Source organism: Notothenia rossii (assembly GCF_949606895.1).
Source record: "Notothenia rossii genome assembly, chromosome: 10".
NCBI lineage: Eukaryota > Metazoa > Chordata > Actinopteri > Perciformes > Nototheniidae > Notothenia > Notothenia rossii.
The window spans coordinates 10863325-10879471 of NC_136908.1; the positions used below are offsets into that span (position 1 = coordinate 10863325).

At 40.7% G+C, this 16147-nt stretch overlaps 3 protein-coding genes and 1 long non-coding RNA gene across 6 annotated transcripts in view; 3 read left to right on the forward strand and 1 right to left on the reverse strand.

Moving 5' to 3' along the window:
- Positions 1-474: 474 nt before the first annotated feature.
- On the forward strand, positions 475-5414 carry LOC307021169 (homeobox protein Hox-A7-like). The gene is made up of 2 exons (XM_079653019.1): positions 475-3747; positions 4682-5414. Exons 1-2 carry the CDS (start codon positions 3381-3383, stop codon positions 4993-4995), a joined length of 681 nt encoding a protein of 226 aa, XP_079509145.1. The 5' UTR covers positions 475-3380; the 3' UTR covers positions 4996-5414.
- LOC307021171 lies at positions 4850-10398 on the reverse strand. Its single transcript, XR_013803088.1, has 3 exons — positions 10267-10398; positions 6713-6934; positions 4850-4984 (listed from the first exon to the last, which is right to left on the reverse strand). It is a non-coding gene; the product is annotated as an uncharacterized lncRNA (long non-coding RNA).
- hoxa3a (homeobox A3a) overlaps positions 6845-16147 on the forward strand; it is a 30349-nt gene continuing 21046 nt past the window's right edge. The window contains exons 1-2 of one of the 3 annotated variants that reach the window (XM_079653009.1): positions 6921-6961; positions 13204-13299. The gene's annotated coding sequence lies outside the window, so the exon portion shown is untranslated. Of the gene's footprint in view, positions 6962-12831; positions 13300-16147 lie in introns of those variants that run through there. The other 2 variants (XM_079653008.1, XM_079653010.1) reach the window with 2 other exon arrangements.
- On the forward strand, positions 10137-12651 carry hoxa5a (homeobox A5a). Its single transcript, XM_079653016.1, has 2 exons — positions 10137-10877; positions 11480-12651. The coding sequence occupies exons 1-2, from the start codon at positions 10295-10297 to the stop codon at positions 11728-11730; spliced, it is 834 nt and encodes a 277-aa protein (XP_079509142.1). The 5' UTR covers positions 10137-10294; the 3' UTR covers positions 11731-12651.

Below are 16147 nucleotides of genomic sequence, written 5' to 3' on the forward strand. Positions count from 1 at the left end.
TCAACTACCTACAATAACCTTTTTTTCGATGGCGGATTATAGGCTAGGTTTGCTTGCATTAGATGCTGGAATTTCAGGGAGTAACATTTTGGAAGTACATACTGTTTGTTAGTGAGAGAAATTTAAATAAAACACTGTAGGCTACTTAATGAATACCTCACGGTCTGCTGACCGTCTGACTTTTGGTTCACAAATGTAATTTGTACTTTATTTATTAAATAAAACAAATTATATCTGCGAATGCATGCACGTCACATTTTTATTTCACGTCGGCTTCACACTGAAATTATAGTTTTTTATAAATGATTGCTTGCTGCATAAAAAGTATTATTTGGATGCTGATTGCACTCCGGTTAATATGAAGGTTATTGCTGTCAACTAGATATCACCCCCCCCCCCCTCCCACACACACACACACACACACACACACACACACACACACACACACACACACACACACACACACACACACACACACACACACACACACACACACACACACACACACACACACACACACACTACAATATATAAATAACATCAATCAATAATTTTCATTTTGCAATAAAGAAATATCAATTTATTGGACATTCATTTATGGAGAATTAGGCCCAATAAAATTAGATAACATCTTAAATGTGTTTAATTTTTTTTTAAAGCTTTCCATTTTGCAGCACCAAAACACACCAACACTAATAAACGCACACACTTAAAGGGGAATTTGTGCGTGTTCCTGGATTGGGGACGGAGCTGCGTCTTGGCAGAGGATGTTGTTAGCTGTATACAGCCGTAAAAGACAATTACCGCTATAACCTTTTATGGGGTGCAAAGCGCTGCGAGGCGAGAGGACACAAAACAAAAAAAGACATCGAGGTCTTCGACAGCTGAAGCCCGAAATAATGCAGCCGATGTGTTGCTGTTCAGCTCAGATATGACAAGGACGCTCAGCAAAAAGCTCCATCATTAGCACATGTCGACATAACCAATCTACAACACTAAAATTATGAAATATAACAACTCAGAGGATTTAAAAGGCAGCTTGTACTCAAAAGGTAAATACCAAAGGTTTTAGAGAAGAGTTCTACCTTTAAAACAGGACGTTTGCAAGGCCGGTTCAAGTCTCTGCATGTTGGAAAAAATATTTGGCACAAGGACATAGCAAATACGAGAAGCAACAAATCACATTTCAGCTAGCTGCAGAGCTTTACATCTGATGCTCGATCAGCATGCTTCTGTCATACACCAGGTTGTTAAATTCTCTTAAACACAACCCATCTACTGGGAGATTACTGTAGTTAGAGGGTAAATAGGACTTTAGTCAAACTAACTGGAGTGCTGTTGTGACGCGTTAGGGGACGCAGATGGACCCAAACTTCAAAGGCTCGAGCAGAGACAGTGCAATAAAACGCCTGGTCTGCTACACTGTCTGGCATTCCAGTTGTAATGGCTTTATGGCCGTCCAGACACAATTAGGCCGTTTCCAGAATGGCACCCATTTGTTTTTTCTTCTCTTTACGTGGGACTGCACCCTGGACAAAAGGCCGAGCGGAAATGATCAGCTTTATTGGACTCTCCCCGACGGGGACGTTCAGGACTCATGGTCATTTGGAGAGATCCTTTGTTTCTACCTGGGAACCTTCCGCCCTCTGCTCCTTAGCTTGGCCCTTCCTAAAGGAGAAAGAGCCATAAAGCCAGCAGCTAGCTCCAAACACAGATACTGCTTATTCAAAAATACATCTGGACATTTCTGTTAAATCGGTACTTTGGATAAAATCACAACCGAAGAAACATACTGCTACATTTTGAGATATGTCTCTCTCCCTTTTTATCTCGTATTTAATCCTTGATTGCAGCAGAAAAACACAACGCCTGCGTGTACACATGCTGCCTCTCCACCTTGCAGTCCCCACAAGTCCCCAGATGGTGGCGACACTGTTCCACAACATGACCCCACCATTTTTAACACTCCTCCCAATGAACCTGCACTGGGAAACAAACTGTAGTAACATTTTTTAAGAGACCACGCAAATAATTTCACACCTTTTTACAATCTCAGTGCAGAAACTGTTTCTCCAGCCTATGGCTCAGCAGAGAAGAAGCAAGAAGTGAGCACGCAGACTGCAGGATTACTGCTGCCGCCCTGCAGATAAAACGCTTTCTGTTCAATGTTTCTATTTCTTTAAGGTTTCGACGGCTTAATTGACGCATATCATTTCAAACTGAACTTGTAATAGTAGAAATAGTAAAGCAATAGTTAGATGAAATATAACATGAATAAGTATTAGTAATGTCCTAAAATCTACTATTTCCATAAAGGGGTTTACAATTTTAATTATGAACACATAATAACGCAATCAGTTTTCCATGTCCTAAGATCAATATTTTACCTTAAAATATTTGTCAAATTCAGGGTATATTATGCATTATTATTTTTCAAATTTGAATAGTTATTTTTAATTGTTACTATAACCATTTGCTTTCTTGTAACTCTGCGTATTTATTAAAGACATGCTTTATGCCAATTTATTGAGATAACATTGTTAAGCCGTTAAAATCAAAGCAAATTTGGAGGATGAATTAGGTGTTATTATTATTATTATTATTATTATTATTATTATTATTATTATTATTATAATAAAACATTATGTATAATGTTTCTAAATTCTCAACTAAGAAAATCTCGAAATATATTTTGGAAGAAAGTATTCAACACTATCTTGTTTAAACTTAAAAATAGAAACTTGCATTGTGCACTATTTCTCTACCGATATTTTTTACATAAATGATATAATCAACATATTTTCTTTAGCAAGCGACTGTAGGCCAATTTATGATTTAGAAGAGTAACAATAAAAATCACCTTCTGTCGGAATTATTATATTTTTAGTTCGAATATCAAACTATATTATCCAGCTATTATGTATTGTTTATAAGTGTATATGAACGAGTATGTGTCGATTATTACCTTCAGGAAGGCACAATGTATTCCACGATGGTAAACACAAATAAAATAATACATCTTTTTAAATAGATGATTATTTGTAGTGGACTACTATGAAATATGACAAAAGCCCATGACCTTATACAACCTAAATTACCTCTAGATCACTGGGATTGTGATAATTTCTCTCGTGTGTGTTTACATGTATGTGTTTGTGTGTGAAGTGTTAATCCCACTCTGCAGTCTTGCACCATAATGAAACCTCTGTCTGCATGCTGATTGGATGAGAGCTGCCAGGCCTGCGTCACGTGGATGAGTTCTTTGGTCCAGAGTAAAAATGGGGTTTGGTGTAAATCTAGGCTGTATTGCTGTCATATATCACGCTACCTCGTAAAAACGACACTGAGGATTCTGGGCCAACAAATCAGAGAGAAAAAATATGAGTTCTTATTATGTGGATGGTCTTCTTAGTAAATATACGACGGCTACTTCTCTCTTCCCAAACGTGGAGCGGGCTTCTTGCAGTATTGGACCCAGTGGAGAGGACTATGGCTCGGCTCACACAGCTGCGGCCATCGCCTTTGCACCGTCTCTGTCCGGAGTTTACAGCGTCAGCAATGCAGTGTACCAGAGCCGCCCCGTGTTTACTTCGGGATATGGCCGGGGGCAGGACGCACACCCACTGCACTGCAGCCTGTTTGACCAGAGCCGCCTGTTCACCGACAGCTGCTGCCATCCGGAGCCGGGACCCCTCACCTCGCCGCCGGACAAACAATACCGGATGTACCCCTGGATGAGAGGATCAGGTATTTGCTGATACTGTCTCTTATGCTATATGAAAGCCCCTCAGGTCAATGCTTTTACAAAACATTGGGATACTTACATTGGCCGTTAGTGGTTCAATTAATTTCGTGAAGCCATTGGTGTTGCATGGGAAGAATCGTAAAACTTTTATTGCGCAACTAATGAGTTCTGCAGCCATAAATTCATTTGGCCAGCGCTTCTGTGTGTTCAGTACGCAGAGACCTTGCCGCTGGGGGGTTTCTCTGCACTCCTATTACTCTTATAGCCTCTTCTCCCCTTTGTGGTTGTAAAAAAGAGGGCATGTTGTGTAAATCAGTTCTCTTGCACTCTGCAGCTCCTTTCTAATTGGGTCTGCACTGCAGAGGCTCTGGTATTTTCTAAAACTATTTGTTATGCACATTGCTGGATCAATATGCACCAGTAGTGTCTGTTACATAAAGAAGTCAAGTGGATTTAGAATGAAAATAATTTGGAACATTGGCATTTGTTATAATTTTGAGGGTGAGGGTGTTGAGGCTGTAATCTAATTACTTATGGCTCCTTAGGTGCACAGAGCATCGCTGGCTTTTAATTGGAAAAGCATGCAGAGTTTCAAAGGAGGCATGCACCAAGTATCCCAGCAGGACTACTTTAAATAGATGCAGAGACATTTGAAAAATAATAATATCCCCTACTGATTTGAGGAGTGTGTTCGTATGAGTGTGTATTTGGTTTGGTGTAATGTACAAATGTAAGCCACAATTAATTGCGCAGTCACAACTAAATTAATGAGCCCCACAATAATTCCAAGTAAGCCTACACGTTTTTTATTGTCGTCATCAATTTCAACGCCACTTTAATTTTTTTATAAATGCTTTATGAAGCGTCACATTTCATACATGTCGAGACAAATGTTTTATTGGAAATGATACAGAGCTAGTGCATTTTATCTTACAGATCCGAACAGAAAGCGGGGACGGCAGACGTACTCCCGGTACCAGACGCTGGAGCTGGAGAAGGAGTTCCACTTTAACCGGTACCTGACCCGCAGGAGGAGGGTCGAGGTAGCCCATGCCCTCTGCCTCACAGAGAGGCAAATCAAAATTTGGTTTCAGAACCGCAGGATGAAGTGGAAGAAGGACAACAAGGGGGGCCCGGTGCCGGCCCCCGGGGAAAAGGACGATGGTATCCAGGCGGTTTCAGAGGCCGGAGAGCCCGAAGCTGGTGAAACCCGGAGCCCCGGTTTGGAGTCAGAAACGGCTGCAAAGTAACAAAAGACACGCACGGACAGAGGATTAAATGGAAGAACCACAACATTAGAATGCGTAAGGGATAGCCTATATCCCAAATGTTCACCATGCCATTCATGCACTCAGAGCTGTATGCTGATTAATTACACGACAGCTGAAGGCAATAATGTAATAAACATTTAACAGTAGGCTGCATGCCACTATTTCAAACCCAAAATACATAATAAGACTCCGCATGGAATACCGATATGAACTGCCTATCCATATGATATATTTTTTTTAAATATGCAAGAAAATGTAACCTGATTATCTACTGAATTAACATTCCTTAACGAAAGACTACCTATTTTATGTTTCACATTTTCTTGCTTGCATTAAAACACCGACACAATGAATTCAGCGCAATTTGAAATTGATTGTAAAATAAACGAATCTACCTATTCGAGTATTTTTCTCCACAGACTATTGCAACTTTTATGAAACAAGTAGGCTATTATTTTTGCGCATATGTGCCTTATTTTGAGTAGGCGAATTACAAATAAATGTCTTGTTAGTTAAATGCATCCAACTGTGATTTAGATGGTTCTGTACATTTCAGTAACTGTTACTTTTTAGTGATATTTTTAAATATAACTCACTTAGAATGTAAATGTACCTGTTTTCGACACCTGGCTACTATTTGCCCCTCATACATCCCATCATAACTATATTTTTTTGTTTTGATATGACCTTCATATGTAACCTACCTCAGATTCCAGGAAAGTCAGCTATAGCTTATTATTGCAACACCCTCACGTGAACGTTTGAAGTCTTATCCGTGCAATTATAAAACTATTCTTGCCTTTTTTATTCAGAAATATGTTCAGGTTAAATGACTAGCTGTCTGTGAATGCTAAAACAAAAATAAACGCATGCACTTTCATTTTAACAGCAGTACATTTTAGTAGCCTATAAAGGCATTTATTTTTGTTCGTGTACAATAAGTAAACTCAAAATGTGCAAAAACTGTGATGTATACCTATTTAGTGCCAACGTTTAGTTGTATAAGTAATATGTAAACCAATAAATATTTAAAAAAAAACGTATACCTCTGGGGATGTTTTAAATAATGAAAATATATTTGAATGACATTACATGCTTTTTCTATTACCAAGCATTTGTTTGCATGTAATATTAAGTTACCCACATCAAATATGATCATAATCATCAGTCATAACATGTACCGGTTGAGTAATTGTGTTGCTTCCAGTCAGTGCTGTTGACTGACGCCAATATCATGTTGCATGTAATGAAACTTGTTGCAGTCCATTATGAGTGTAAGGTAAACACTTTAGTTTGGGAATGTGAACTATGAGGATGCGAGATGGGGCAGGCTGCAGATGAAGGGAAATTGCTGTTGAACTCTGCATTCCCTCTGTCCTCGGTAAGATGGCGCCTGACGGTGACCTGCCCCCTTCCTTCTCCTTTCTCTCCCCCTTCTCCCCCCCTCCCTTCGCTTCCCATCTCCTCCAGCACTGGGTCATAAATCCGTTGTTGTTTATGAAAATTTACAACATGGCAATACAACTTTACGACCCGACTCGTCTTCCCATTGGTCGCAGCTTGTCACGTGGCAGGGAGCCATGAACATGAACTTTTTATATATAATTTCCAATAGCGGAATAGAGCAGCCTTTCATTTAACGGTCTCGGGCTTCAATGCGGCTGTTTTCCACCAGCGACCTTCTACAGTTTTATACCGGTTTTGGAATTTGGAGTTTTCTCTCGGTCGGGCAGGAGCTTGCTTTGTGTCATGACTGGATCGTTGAGGGTGCCCTGCTGTCGTTTGGGCATGATGGGTGGACGGAGCCCCGTTGCGTCACTGACCCCCAGGATTCCCAGTTTCCGTCCGGGGACTCAGCTGGATACCTCCCTCCGTCACCGGCCGTCAGCACCTGCCAACTCCCTCTCCTCACCTCCCCCTGTTCACAGGCAGAAACCATCACAAGGTAAGACAAATTAAACGTATTACTCTGTTTGCTTTTTCTATCAATTTACAATGATCAACCTTTAGAATAATACAGTTGTGTTCAAGTATTGCTACTTATTGTTTTCTGGTTAAATATCCAGCGGTTGGAAGACATGGTTAAATGTTATTTGATTTGATTATGATTTAAATTGCGGAAGCTTAAGATCTGATTAAGCGGAGATGAGTTAACAAGTGCTGTTTTATCTTCCTGTTGGCTTTTGCATGCTTTCTATGCCGTATTTGTTTGTTGTTGGATTTGAATGTGGATGGACCTTTTGATGCAAAAATCATTAGGCAGATGCCATCTAAAAGAGGTGCTCTTTAACGCCCTCCTGTGGACACACTGGAGTTGCTTTGGTTGCAGCTTTGTCCGTTTTTGCTGCAAATGTCCTGCAGTGCAGGCTGGAGAGACAAGTCTAACTTACTTGTGTGTTTAAATGCACCATGCTTTACTGTGTTATTAATCACACAGGTGCATGCTGGATGATGCACATTGAATTGATAAACAGGCACATTTTCAGTGACAAAAACAGGATTATTTTATCGCATAAATGACCTTAAATAAACATAGAGGCTTCCCTCCATTCGAATTCAGACAAGTTAAACATTTCGGTTGGATATAAATTATTTGCACTCTGTAATTGCACATAAACATGGTTAATGCTGTTTCTTTGAATGCATTTAGCGAGCCCAATGTAGAATATTGAGACACTGCAGTGATTTGTTTCTTGCGATAAATTACTAGTCGATCAACTTCTGAAGATTTAAATTCAAAGCATGGACAGATTATTGCAAGATATTAATCCTGCAAAAGGGAATGTATAGTTACTTTAATCAAATATGGTGTGCATTGTCCATATCCGAAATCTGCATATTACAATTGTAATGCACAAAACCAATCGAGCTTTGCTTTGACTGTTCTTGCTTTCAATATCCAATCGTTTTTTTCTCCAGTATTTTTGAGGATCGCTTTGATGTTCGTATTCTATCAAATATATATGTTTCTATCTAAATAATTAGCCTGAATGTGAATACAGTTCGTTCAAGACGTTTTACAGCCGTGCGTAATTTAGGCATAAAGTGCAATTAAAATATTCTCAGTAAGTATTTAATTGCTATACTCTAAGACGCTGGTGTGTATGTGTGCAAATGTGCCTGCAGAGTGCACTGCCCTCCTGTTTTCTGCAGCTTTGGCCCCCTCGCTCCCAGCCCAACGTGTTTGACACGAGTGCGCACTCACTTATTTCATTTCCTTTCTTTTTGCTCCTTATTTAGTTCCTGGGTGTGTCCCTGGCTTGAAATAATGTTCGTGGGAACTTTGTTGCCATTGGCCAGCCATAAATCAGCTGTTGGAGCATGACTGAACACACACCCCATAGGTCTTCTCTTAGTGTGGGCCAACTGGATTTTGTGAGCACGGTATTCACCCTTCCTCACACCGTGCGTTCTGGGGGCTTGTTACCGCAAAGGGAGCACATACCTGTAGCAGAATAAATAATATCTGGTTCACTATGTTTGTCAGAAACACATGATGGGGCTTGTGCTGTGTAAAGGGGCTGCTGTTGGGAAACAGCATGAAAAAAGAAAGCAAAGGACAAGCCGCTGCCTTCAAGAGACGAAAGTGCCATAAAAATTCCACAAAGAGAAAACCAAACGGACGAGGCGTCATGCCACCATTTAGGCGTCGTGTCTGTTTGCGGGTCTTCTGATTTTGTACTCCTGCTCAGGGTGAACATTGGTAATAGTAGATGATTTATAATGTGTGCATTGGCCAGGGTACATTTAGAGCCAGAAATACTTAGTTTTTTTCTAACGTATAGGCAACGTTTTCCCTGAGAGTTTGAATTATGTTTTGATAACCATCTCATGCTTCTGTTGTATTGTAATCGACCGATGAGACAATTGCTTTAAAACTTTGATGGCAATATCACAAAAAATGGTATATCATAAAAAGATGTAACGCAATAAAAGGAACATAAAATACTACGTTGATACCTTTTTTTGATGTAACGTTCAGCCATCCGAATGGATGCATTAGGGCACAATGCAAATATCGAAACTATTAATTATAATCTGTATAAGGCAGGAAATAATTTTGCATTAAACATTTTGGCCCCATTTCATCCATTCATCGTTTCGAATATTTCCTTTCTCAATAACTTCAAATTGCGTCTCTTGTTTTTATAAATTGAACGGTGACTGCACACAAATCGACACCAAGCTGCCCATAGAACACATTGGGTTTTGTTCTCGATCTGTTGATATATCCAAAGCATAAAAGCACACAAAAAACAATTGAAAAGATGTTGAGTGTTCAATTCAATATAATGAGGTTTTGCTTTCATACGAAAGTGTAATAAAACCCAGTAGCACGCAACAACTTATTATATAATTGGAGAGCTTGTTGTTGGAAATCTTTACATTTTAAATAGCCTAAAATAGACAGTATCGTGGCTTTACGAGCGTTCATAGCCTATACTTAAATGTATTAATTCTTCAACGTGGCATAAAGTACAGGCCTCGAATGGAAGTTTATGTGTTAATATTCGATAATGTGATGTTTAGCTTTTATCCTACCCGAAATATTTATTCACATGTTCCCATATTCGTCGCTCTTCAGTTGTTTTATGAATATAAAAGAAAGTGTAGAGAAAAAACACAGCCCTGTTTTGAATGGGCTTTTATTCTATTAACTGCGCACACTATTTGCACTCATATCCTCATCATTACATGAATAACATATTCTGATCGAATTATTTCTATACACTGTCCTCGCAGAGATTGCACGCTCAGCATGTCACTTGTTGTATTGTTTAGGAGCCCGTTGTTTTTTGCCGCAATGGTCGTTAACCTCCGAATGACCCCGTGTGGAGCCCACGCCTCATAGAGCTCCGCAGACAGGCAGTGCACCAGTTTGGCCAGAGGATGGCGCACCACGACAATTCAAAACACCCAAACCGTAGCTCAGAGTTGGCCCTAGCCACGAGCGCATGGGGGCGCGCTCCCTTCTCATCCCACCCAGTATTTCCTCCGTGCACGAGTTTACCTCTGGAGGTCACCAAGCAGGATTTACGACTGGTCAACAAAAGCACGTGATACTATGCCGTACCCCATATTTGGGTGCCTACGTAAGAGAGAATCAAGTCCATGTCCCACTCATTTCCATAATTCATCATAAATTGTGCAAGGGTGCTATAGGACGCGCTAAACCATAAGAGCCACAAATCAAGCACACAGGTTTAGTATTTTACCTTTGAATTTCATAAAAACAACAACAATACTTACTACGAGCGAACGGAGGAATTGTCAACAAATGAGCTCCTATTTTGTGAACTCATTCTGCGGTCGGTATCCCAATGGCGCGGACTTCCAGTTACATAATTATGGAGACCATAATACGGAAAACGAGCAATACAGAGACTCAACAGCCATGCACTCGAACAGGTATGGCTATGGCTACAACGGGATGGACCTAACAGTTGGTCGGACCGGTACCGGACACTTTGTGGGCGACGAGCAGACACCAGGCTACTCCCCGAGTCACTCAGCGGCGACAACACCCTCGGTGGAGCCGGTCAGGTACAACCAGTCTGCCAGCAACAACAGGACACCGTCTCTCTCGCCACCACCTGACCCACTACCGTGCTCCTCGGTCGCCACCTCTTCCCCGGTCCACGAAACTCAATCTCAACACCGAGCCGTGAAAAACTCTATAAACACCCCGTGTTCAAGCTCTAACGGAGGCTCGCTGCTGCTCAGCCGGGACTGTGTGTCCAAATCTTCCCCCCTCGAGGAAGAGAAACCTACGGGAAGCGCACCAACAACTCCTCAAAATGTCACCGACTCATCACAGCCACAGATATACCCGTGGATGAGAAAACTTCATATAAATCATGGTAAAGTGCTTTTCTTTTAGTAATGTTGTATTGATTTTATAGATCTGTTGCTGTGTTATTGTTGGGTTAAGGTGTAATTGTGTTTATATATTATGAGACGTTTTAAATGTTATCAAAACAGGACAGATTTGGATTATTTTAGCAGAAAATATGTTTACTATACAAAGGGGCATGTGGCGCCATGCGCATCTCACCTGTTTGGTGCTTTTCAGTACTGTTACCATATACTAGGTACGCAATCATTTTATGAGATAAAATATAACTTTAAAGTCAGTTCAAATGTTTTCGATATAACCTACACGTTGAGAATTTGTTGTAATGAAATATACTGTATTTATTTTAAGGTCAAATACCCAAAGTTGACCATGTGAATTACTTTTCGTAAGGTGCAGTTGAAAATGTGTAAATCTTACTAACGCTACTGGTTGTTTCTGCAATAACTAAGGGATCTACTTAGTCGTGTTCCAACTTTAAAACCACAAACCAAAACATGCAACGTTTAAAAAAAAATGCAAGAATTGTAATAAAACAAAGTTGCTGCACTATTTGTTTTTTTACATTTACTGTATCTGATGTGTTTCCCACTCTCTTTATGTAAAAAGATTTGTCAGGACCAGAGGGTAAGAGAGCCAGGACTGCATACACCCGGTACCAGACCCTGGAGCTGGAGAAGGAGTTCCACTTCAACCGGTACCTGACCCGCAGGCGGAGGATCGAGATAGCCCATGCCCTCTGCCTCTCAGAGAGACAGATCAAAATCTGGTTTCAGAACCGTAGGATGAAGTGGAAGAAAGACAACAAGCTGAAGAGCATGAACATGGCGTCTGCAGGCGGGGGAGGCTACAGGCCTTGATATTCACTCCTCTACCCCTGATAACGAGCACTATAAAAAAAATAAAACAAAGATTGTCATATCAAATTCTCCTCCTAATTCAAAAAGCGCAGAGACTTGTGAACGGGCCGTGTGCGGGACAAGGGACACCCCACTTGAGCCCATTGTATGTCCAGCAACTGTCCCATTATATTCCTTAATATTATTTACTCTTTATTTCCACCGTGGTAATGCTTATGTAAGGGGAAAAAAATACATTATGTACAGTTATGTCTAGATTTAGAAGAAAAAGAAAGAAAATAAATGTTTGTTTAAATTATTTCCTGTTCAGACAAAGAAAAAAAAGAAAAACGCTTGAAATGCTACCTATTCACCGCAAATAAATCCAGTAAAAGTTGTGTGATAAGAACAATACCAGCCTAATAAAAAGAGGGTTGAGGTTGAGCTGTTTAGCCTTCGTTTTCTATATATGTACTGTATATGTATGTATTTATTTGTGTGATGTATTGTATCAATTTGTCAGATAACTTGCTTCCAAAAGTAGAACCAGCAGAGCGTGAGCCTTGTGGGTCATTGTGTGCATTGTAAACACATGTATGGACAGAGGTGCAGACTCAGTCTTGTATGTACAGTATAGCTGTGCCTTGCATCTTTATTTTGTATTATTTCTTTTGCTGCTGTTTGCGTTGTTCAGCTGGACGCAACATCTGAGTAAAACGTGTTTTATCTTTGTTTTATCATAGCTGTTTTTATGTGGAGGTTCCCCACAGTAAATCTCATTGCCTATGTGTATAACTCCATCGTGTTTAGCTTTTTGTAAATGTTTTTTCAAAGACTGGAAGTCAAGAATATACTATAATAATAATAATAATAATAATAATAATAGTAATAATAATGATGATGATGATGATGGCCATAATAAACTTTCTACTGGAACGGCAACATTATATTGAGTGAACTTTTTTTGTAGAATCCAGATTCGTTTACGCATTTGCCACGACTGCGTAAAAGAAGCGAGGAGTCAGACCTTGCTGTTTGGTCTAAAATCTTTAAGTGAGCTTTCAGAGAATTGTCAAATCAAATCCTTGAATTCAACAGGTCCCCCTCGAATGAAAACTTCATATTTCACTCACCTTGCTCTGGAGATGGGGGTGTTTTGGGGTCCTTGGCCATTAACCGGCTGCATGGCCGGGCGTCCCCTTTGCGCACAGACTCATGGGCTATTCTTGGAGAATCAGCTCGACTTTTTCAGCTGTAAACTTTATTAGGGCCGATTCTGGCTCTCTGACATTTGGGTGCTAAATGAATGGGGGGTTTTGTCTATGAATTAGATCGTAAAAATCATCCAGAGCGCGGCCAGATAGGCTCACTGGCCATAAACGGTCACGTGGTGGCCATTAAAGTAAGTTTTATGGTTTTGGGGAGTTGACAGTATATTGCACATAACATATAATCGCACTGACGGCGAAGCTTAGTCTGACTCTCTCTTTGCAGGCTGTAAGTGTTACTTGACCGGTACAGACCGTGTCTATTGCTCTGTGTTGCTCAGAATGGACCGGACGCTCTCCAGGATGAGGACCGCGACTCTGGGTAAGTTTCTGCAGACTATCCGGTAGCCAGAGAACAGCCCGCCTGTGTTAAACAGCCTTATTATTGTATTTGCTCCCTCTATCTGTCCCTATTAGTCCATTACACTAATTCGTCAGTCGTGCAGTGCTGAATCCTGGTCTCGGCAGATGTTGCGCAGGGTTGGGTCCGGCTCATGGCTATTTAATTGCTTCCTTCCCCGTGTAACTTGTTTCCCTCCATCTGTGGTGTAACTCGTAATCCATTTTTACATGTTGGATAATTATCTCAGTGTCCATTTCCACCCCCACAAACTTCTAGTTGTTGTCGTTTTATTACATTGGAGGATTCACAGACCGTGAATCAGAAAGTTTAAAAGGGAAGTGTGTGTGGAGGTTTCCGTGATAAAGCTATAGGCGTTAGTGCAGGCCTACAGATTTACTGCTAGCTCTGTTTGATTGGATTCTATATCTGCTTATAACTTTTTGGAAGTTGTAGGTCCATCCATGGAAAAAAGTTGCAGTCGTTGTTGTGCTGATCTCTGCGCTCCACATGTTGGCACAGTGTATGGCTTTAGGAAAGGCTGTAAACAGTGTAAAGTAAACACAACATGGGAACAAACATTTGAAAAGGAATTCCATTTTGTGTCAGCCTCGTTGTTTTGTGTTTGGGGTTGAAAAGTTCAAATTACCTCTTAAAAGTCACTCTCGCTTTGTGGTGACCTCTTGTCCGATCAGTGCCGGGGCCAAACCAGCCACCAGCCGGACCCTGATGCCAAAAGACCATGGACTAAAATGGGGGAAAAATATATAATCTTTGACCTTTTTTTTAACTCATTTTCATTTTAGTTTCCTGCGTATTTGTTAAACTAAATAGTGTGTGACTCGGTGCGGCCGTTTCTAATTCGAAACCTCGAGGCCAACTACGAAATCCTATATACATTTTGGTGGATTTACCTTTTTGTGCCTATAGTTTTTGGAGAAAATCTCTTGTGACTACATTTGTCTGAGTTAGTGACTGGGCGGCCAGCCATCATAACCTAAACACTTTTCTTTGTGTTTGCCTGCATCATTATGTCTAGAACCATTGCATTTTTGTGGTAAAATATTCTTTATTACTTAAAATTAGTTTTTGGACTTCCACCAATTCGGTATGTATTATCTGGCAACATTGTGGGGAAAAAACCTGGAAATGCAAGGTGGATTTCTCCCAAAATCTATTACATTTTTTCCTTGTTTCTTTTTGTATCAAACTGAAAGCAGTAGTATGTTGGTGTGCACTGATTATTTAATGAACACCATACAAATCTGCAGCAATCGCTCGGTTTGTTATGCATATGAGTCCATTCTAAGAAGATGCTGCATCTTTCTAGTTCGATTTTAGACACACTGAAAATAAAACAAGACACTTTGAGAATGCGGCTATTTGGAAAATAAACCCATTGCCAATATTTCATGAGGAGACATTTCGACAGGGCCCCATGTGCGGCATACTGCCAGGCAGAGAGAGAGAAGCGTTGCAGGTTCATCTGGAGGTCAGCCATAGCACCAACATAAATCTGCATCCTCTCAGAGCCACCAGCAGAGCTCGCTTTAGGCCAAGTTCACTGTCACCCTGCAGTATGGAGAGAGGGAAACTACTCACACATCCACGGTACCGAGCGCACACACGCCTTCACGTTAATGACGTGATAATAAAGTTTGCTTGGCGTTGCCAATAAGCATTAATGCGTTAAAATGAATATACCGAGGGACACAGAGCCTGTGGTAACATCCTGCACTGGAGGAGAAACTGGAGAGAGGGGAGTTTAACTTTACGTTTTGCCTCCAACAAAGACTTTTGGCTGCTTTTATTTTCTCTATAAGCTAATGAATGATTTGCATATTTTACAACCCTATTAGTCTTGAGTGGGAGCCTATTGGATTTATCTTTTCACTCCCTCGTTGGAAACATCATAAAGCTACAATCGCATTTTAGGTATTGTGCTGGCATCTCCTCTAATTATGAAAATTGTGAAAATGATCATCGTGATGGCAAGAGATATACACATTGTTCAAATCAATTTTTCGTTGAGAGGGGCAGATATCTCACTGGGCTGGGACAGATGAGAGCGAGATAGCTGCAGAAGAGGAGGAAAAATTGGGGTCAAAAGTTTACGCGCTGAACAAGTCTCCGTCATCTGTTCACTCGGAGCTTGATGCCAGCCTTATAATAGCGATCTTGACTCTCCACACAAAAGACAGAATAGCTTTGAATTACATATGTTGCACAGTGCACTCCAGGTGAACCCTGAAAGCGCGGTGACCTCGCGTTTGGGACCGGGGGAGGGGACCCCCCACCCGTCCCCAGCAACAAGATTGAGTGGCTGACGTTTTATTAGGGCGGTTGATTGGTGAATTTCCTTTGAATAAATTGCATTTGATATGTTTAGGGACGAGGGCAAAATTTGCATTTTGAGGATTGATACTCTCGACCCGGTCACAGGGTAATGGGAAGACCCACAGCCCCCAAATTGAGCCCCCGGACCCCTTAAAAAACATTTAGCCCCTCTCTTCCTGATCCTCTGAATAGAAGCCTTTTAAGAAAACTGAAATGGCACAGATGTTTCTTGAATCGTAGAGGGAAAATACAAAAAAACACATTTTTTGTTAATAAATAGGTTTTACGCTATATAGGCTACGTAATTATTTTTGCTGGGCCTTTTTTTTTTACCGCATGGGGAATGAATGCAATTTCTTATAACTGAATTGTGTAACCTTTAGATGCTTGTAGGGAGACCCCATTACAAATAAATGTGAACAAATATAGATTATAACTAAACCTAATTTACACCAGCTTAAACTGGGTCTCGGCAAAATCGCATGCCTTCTTG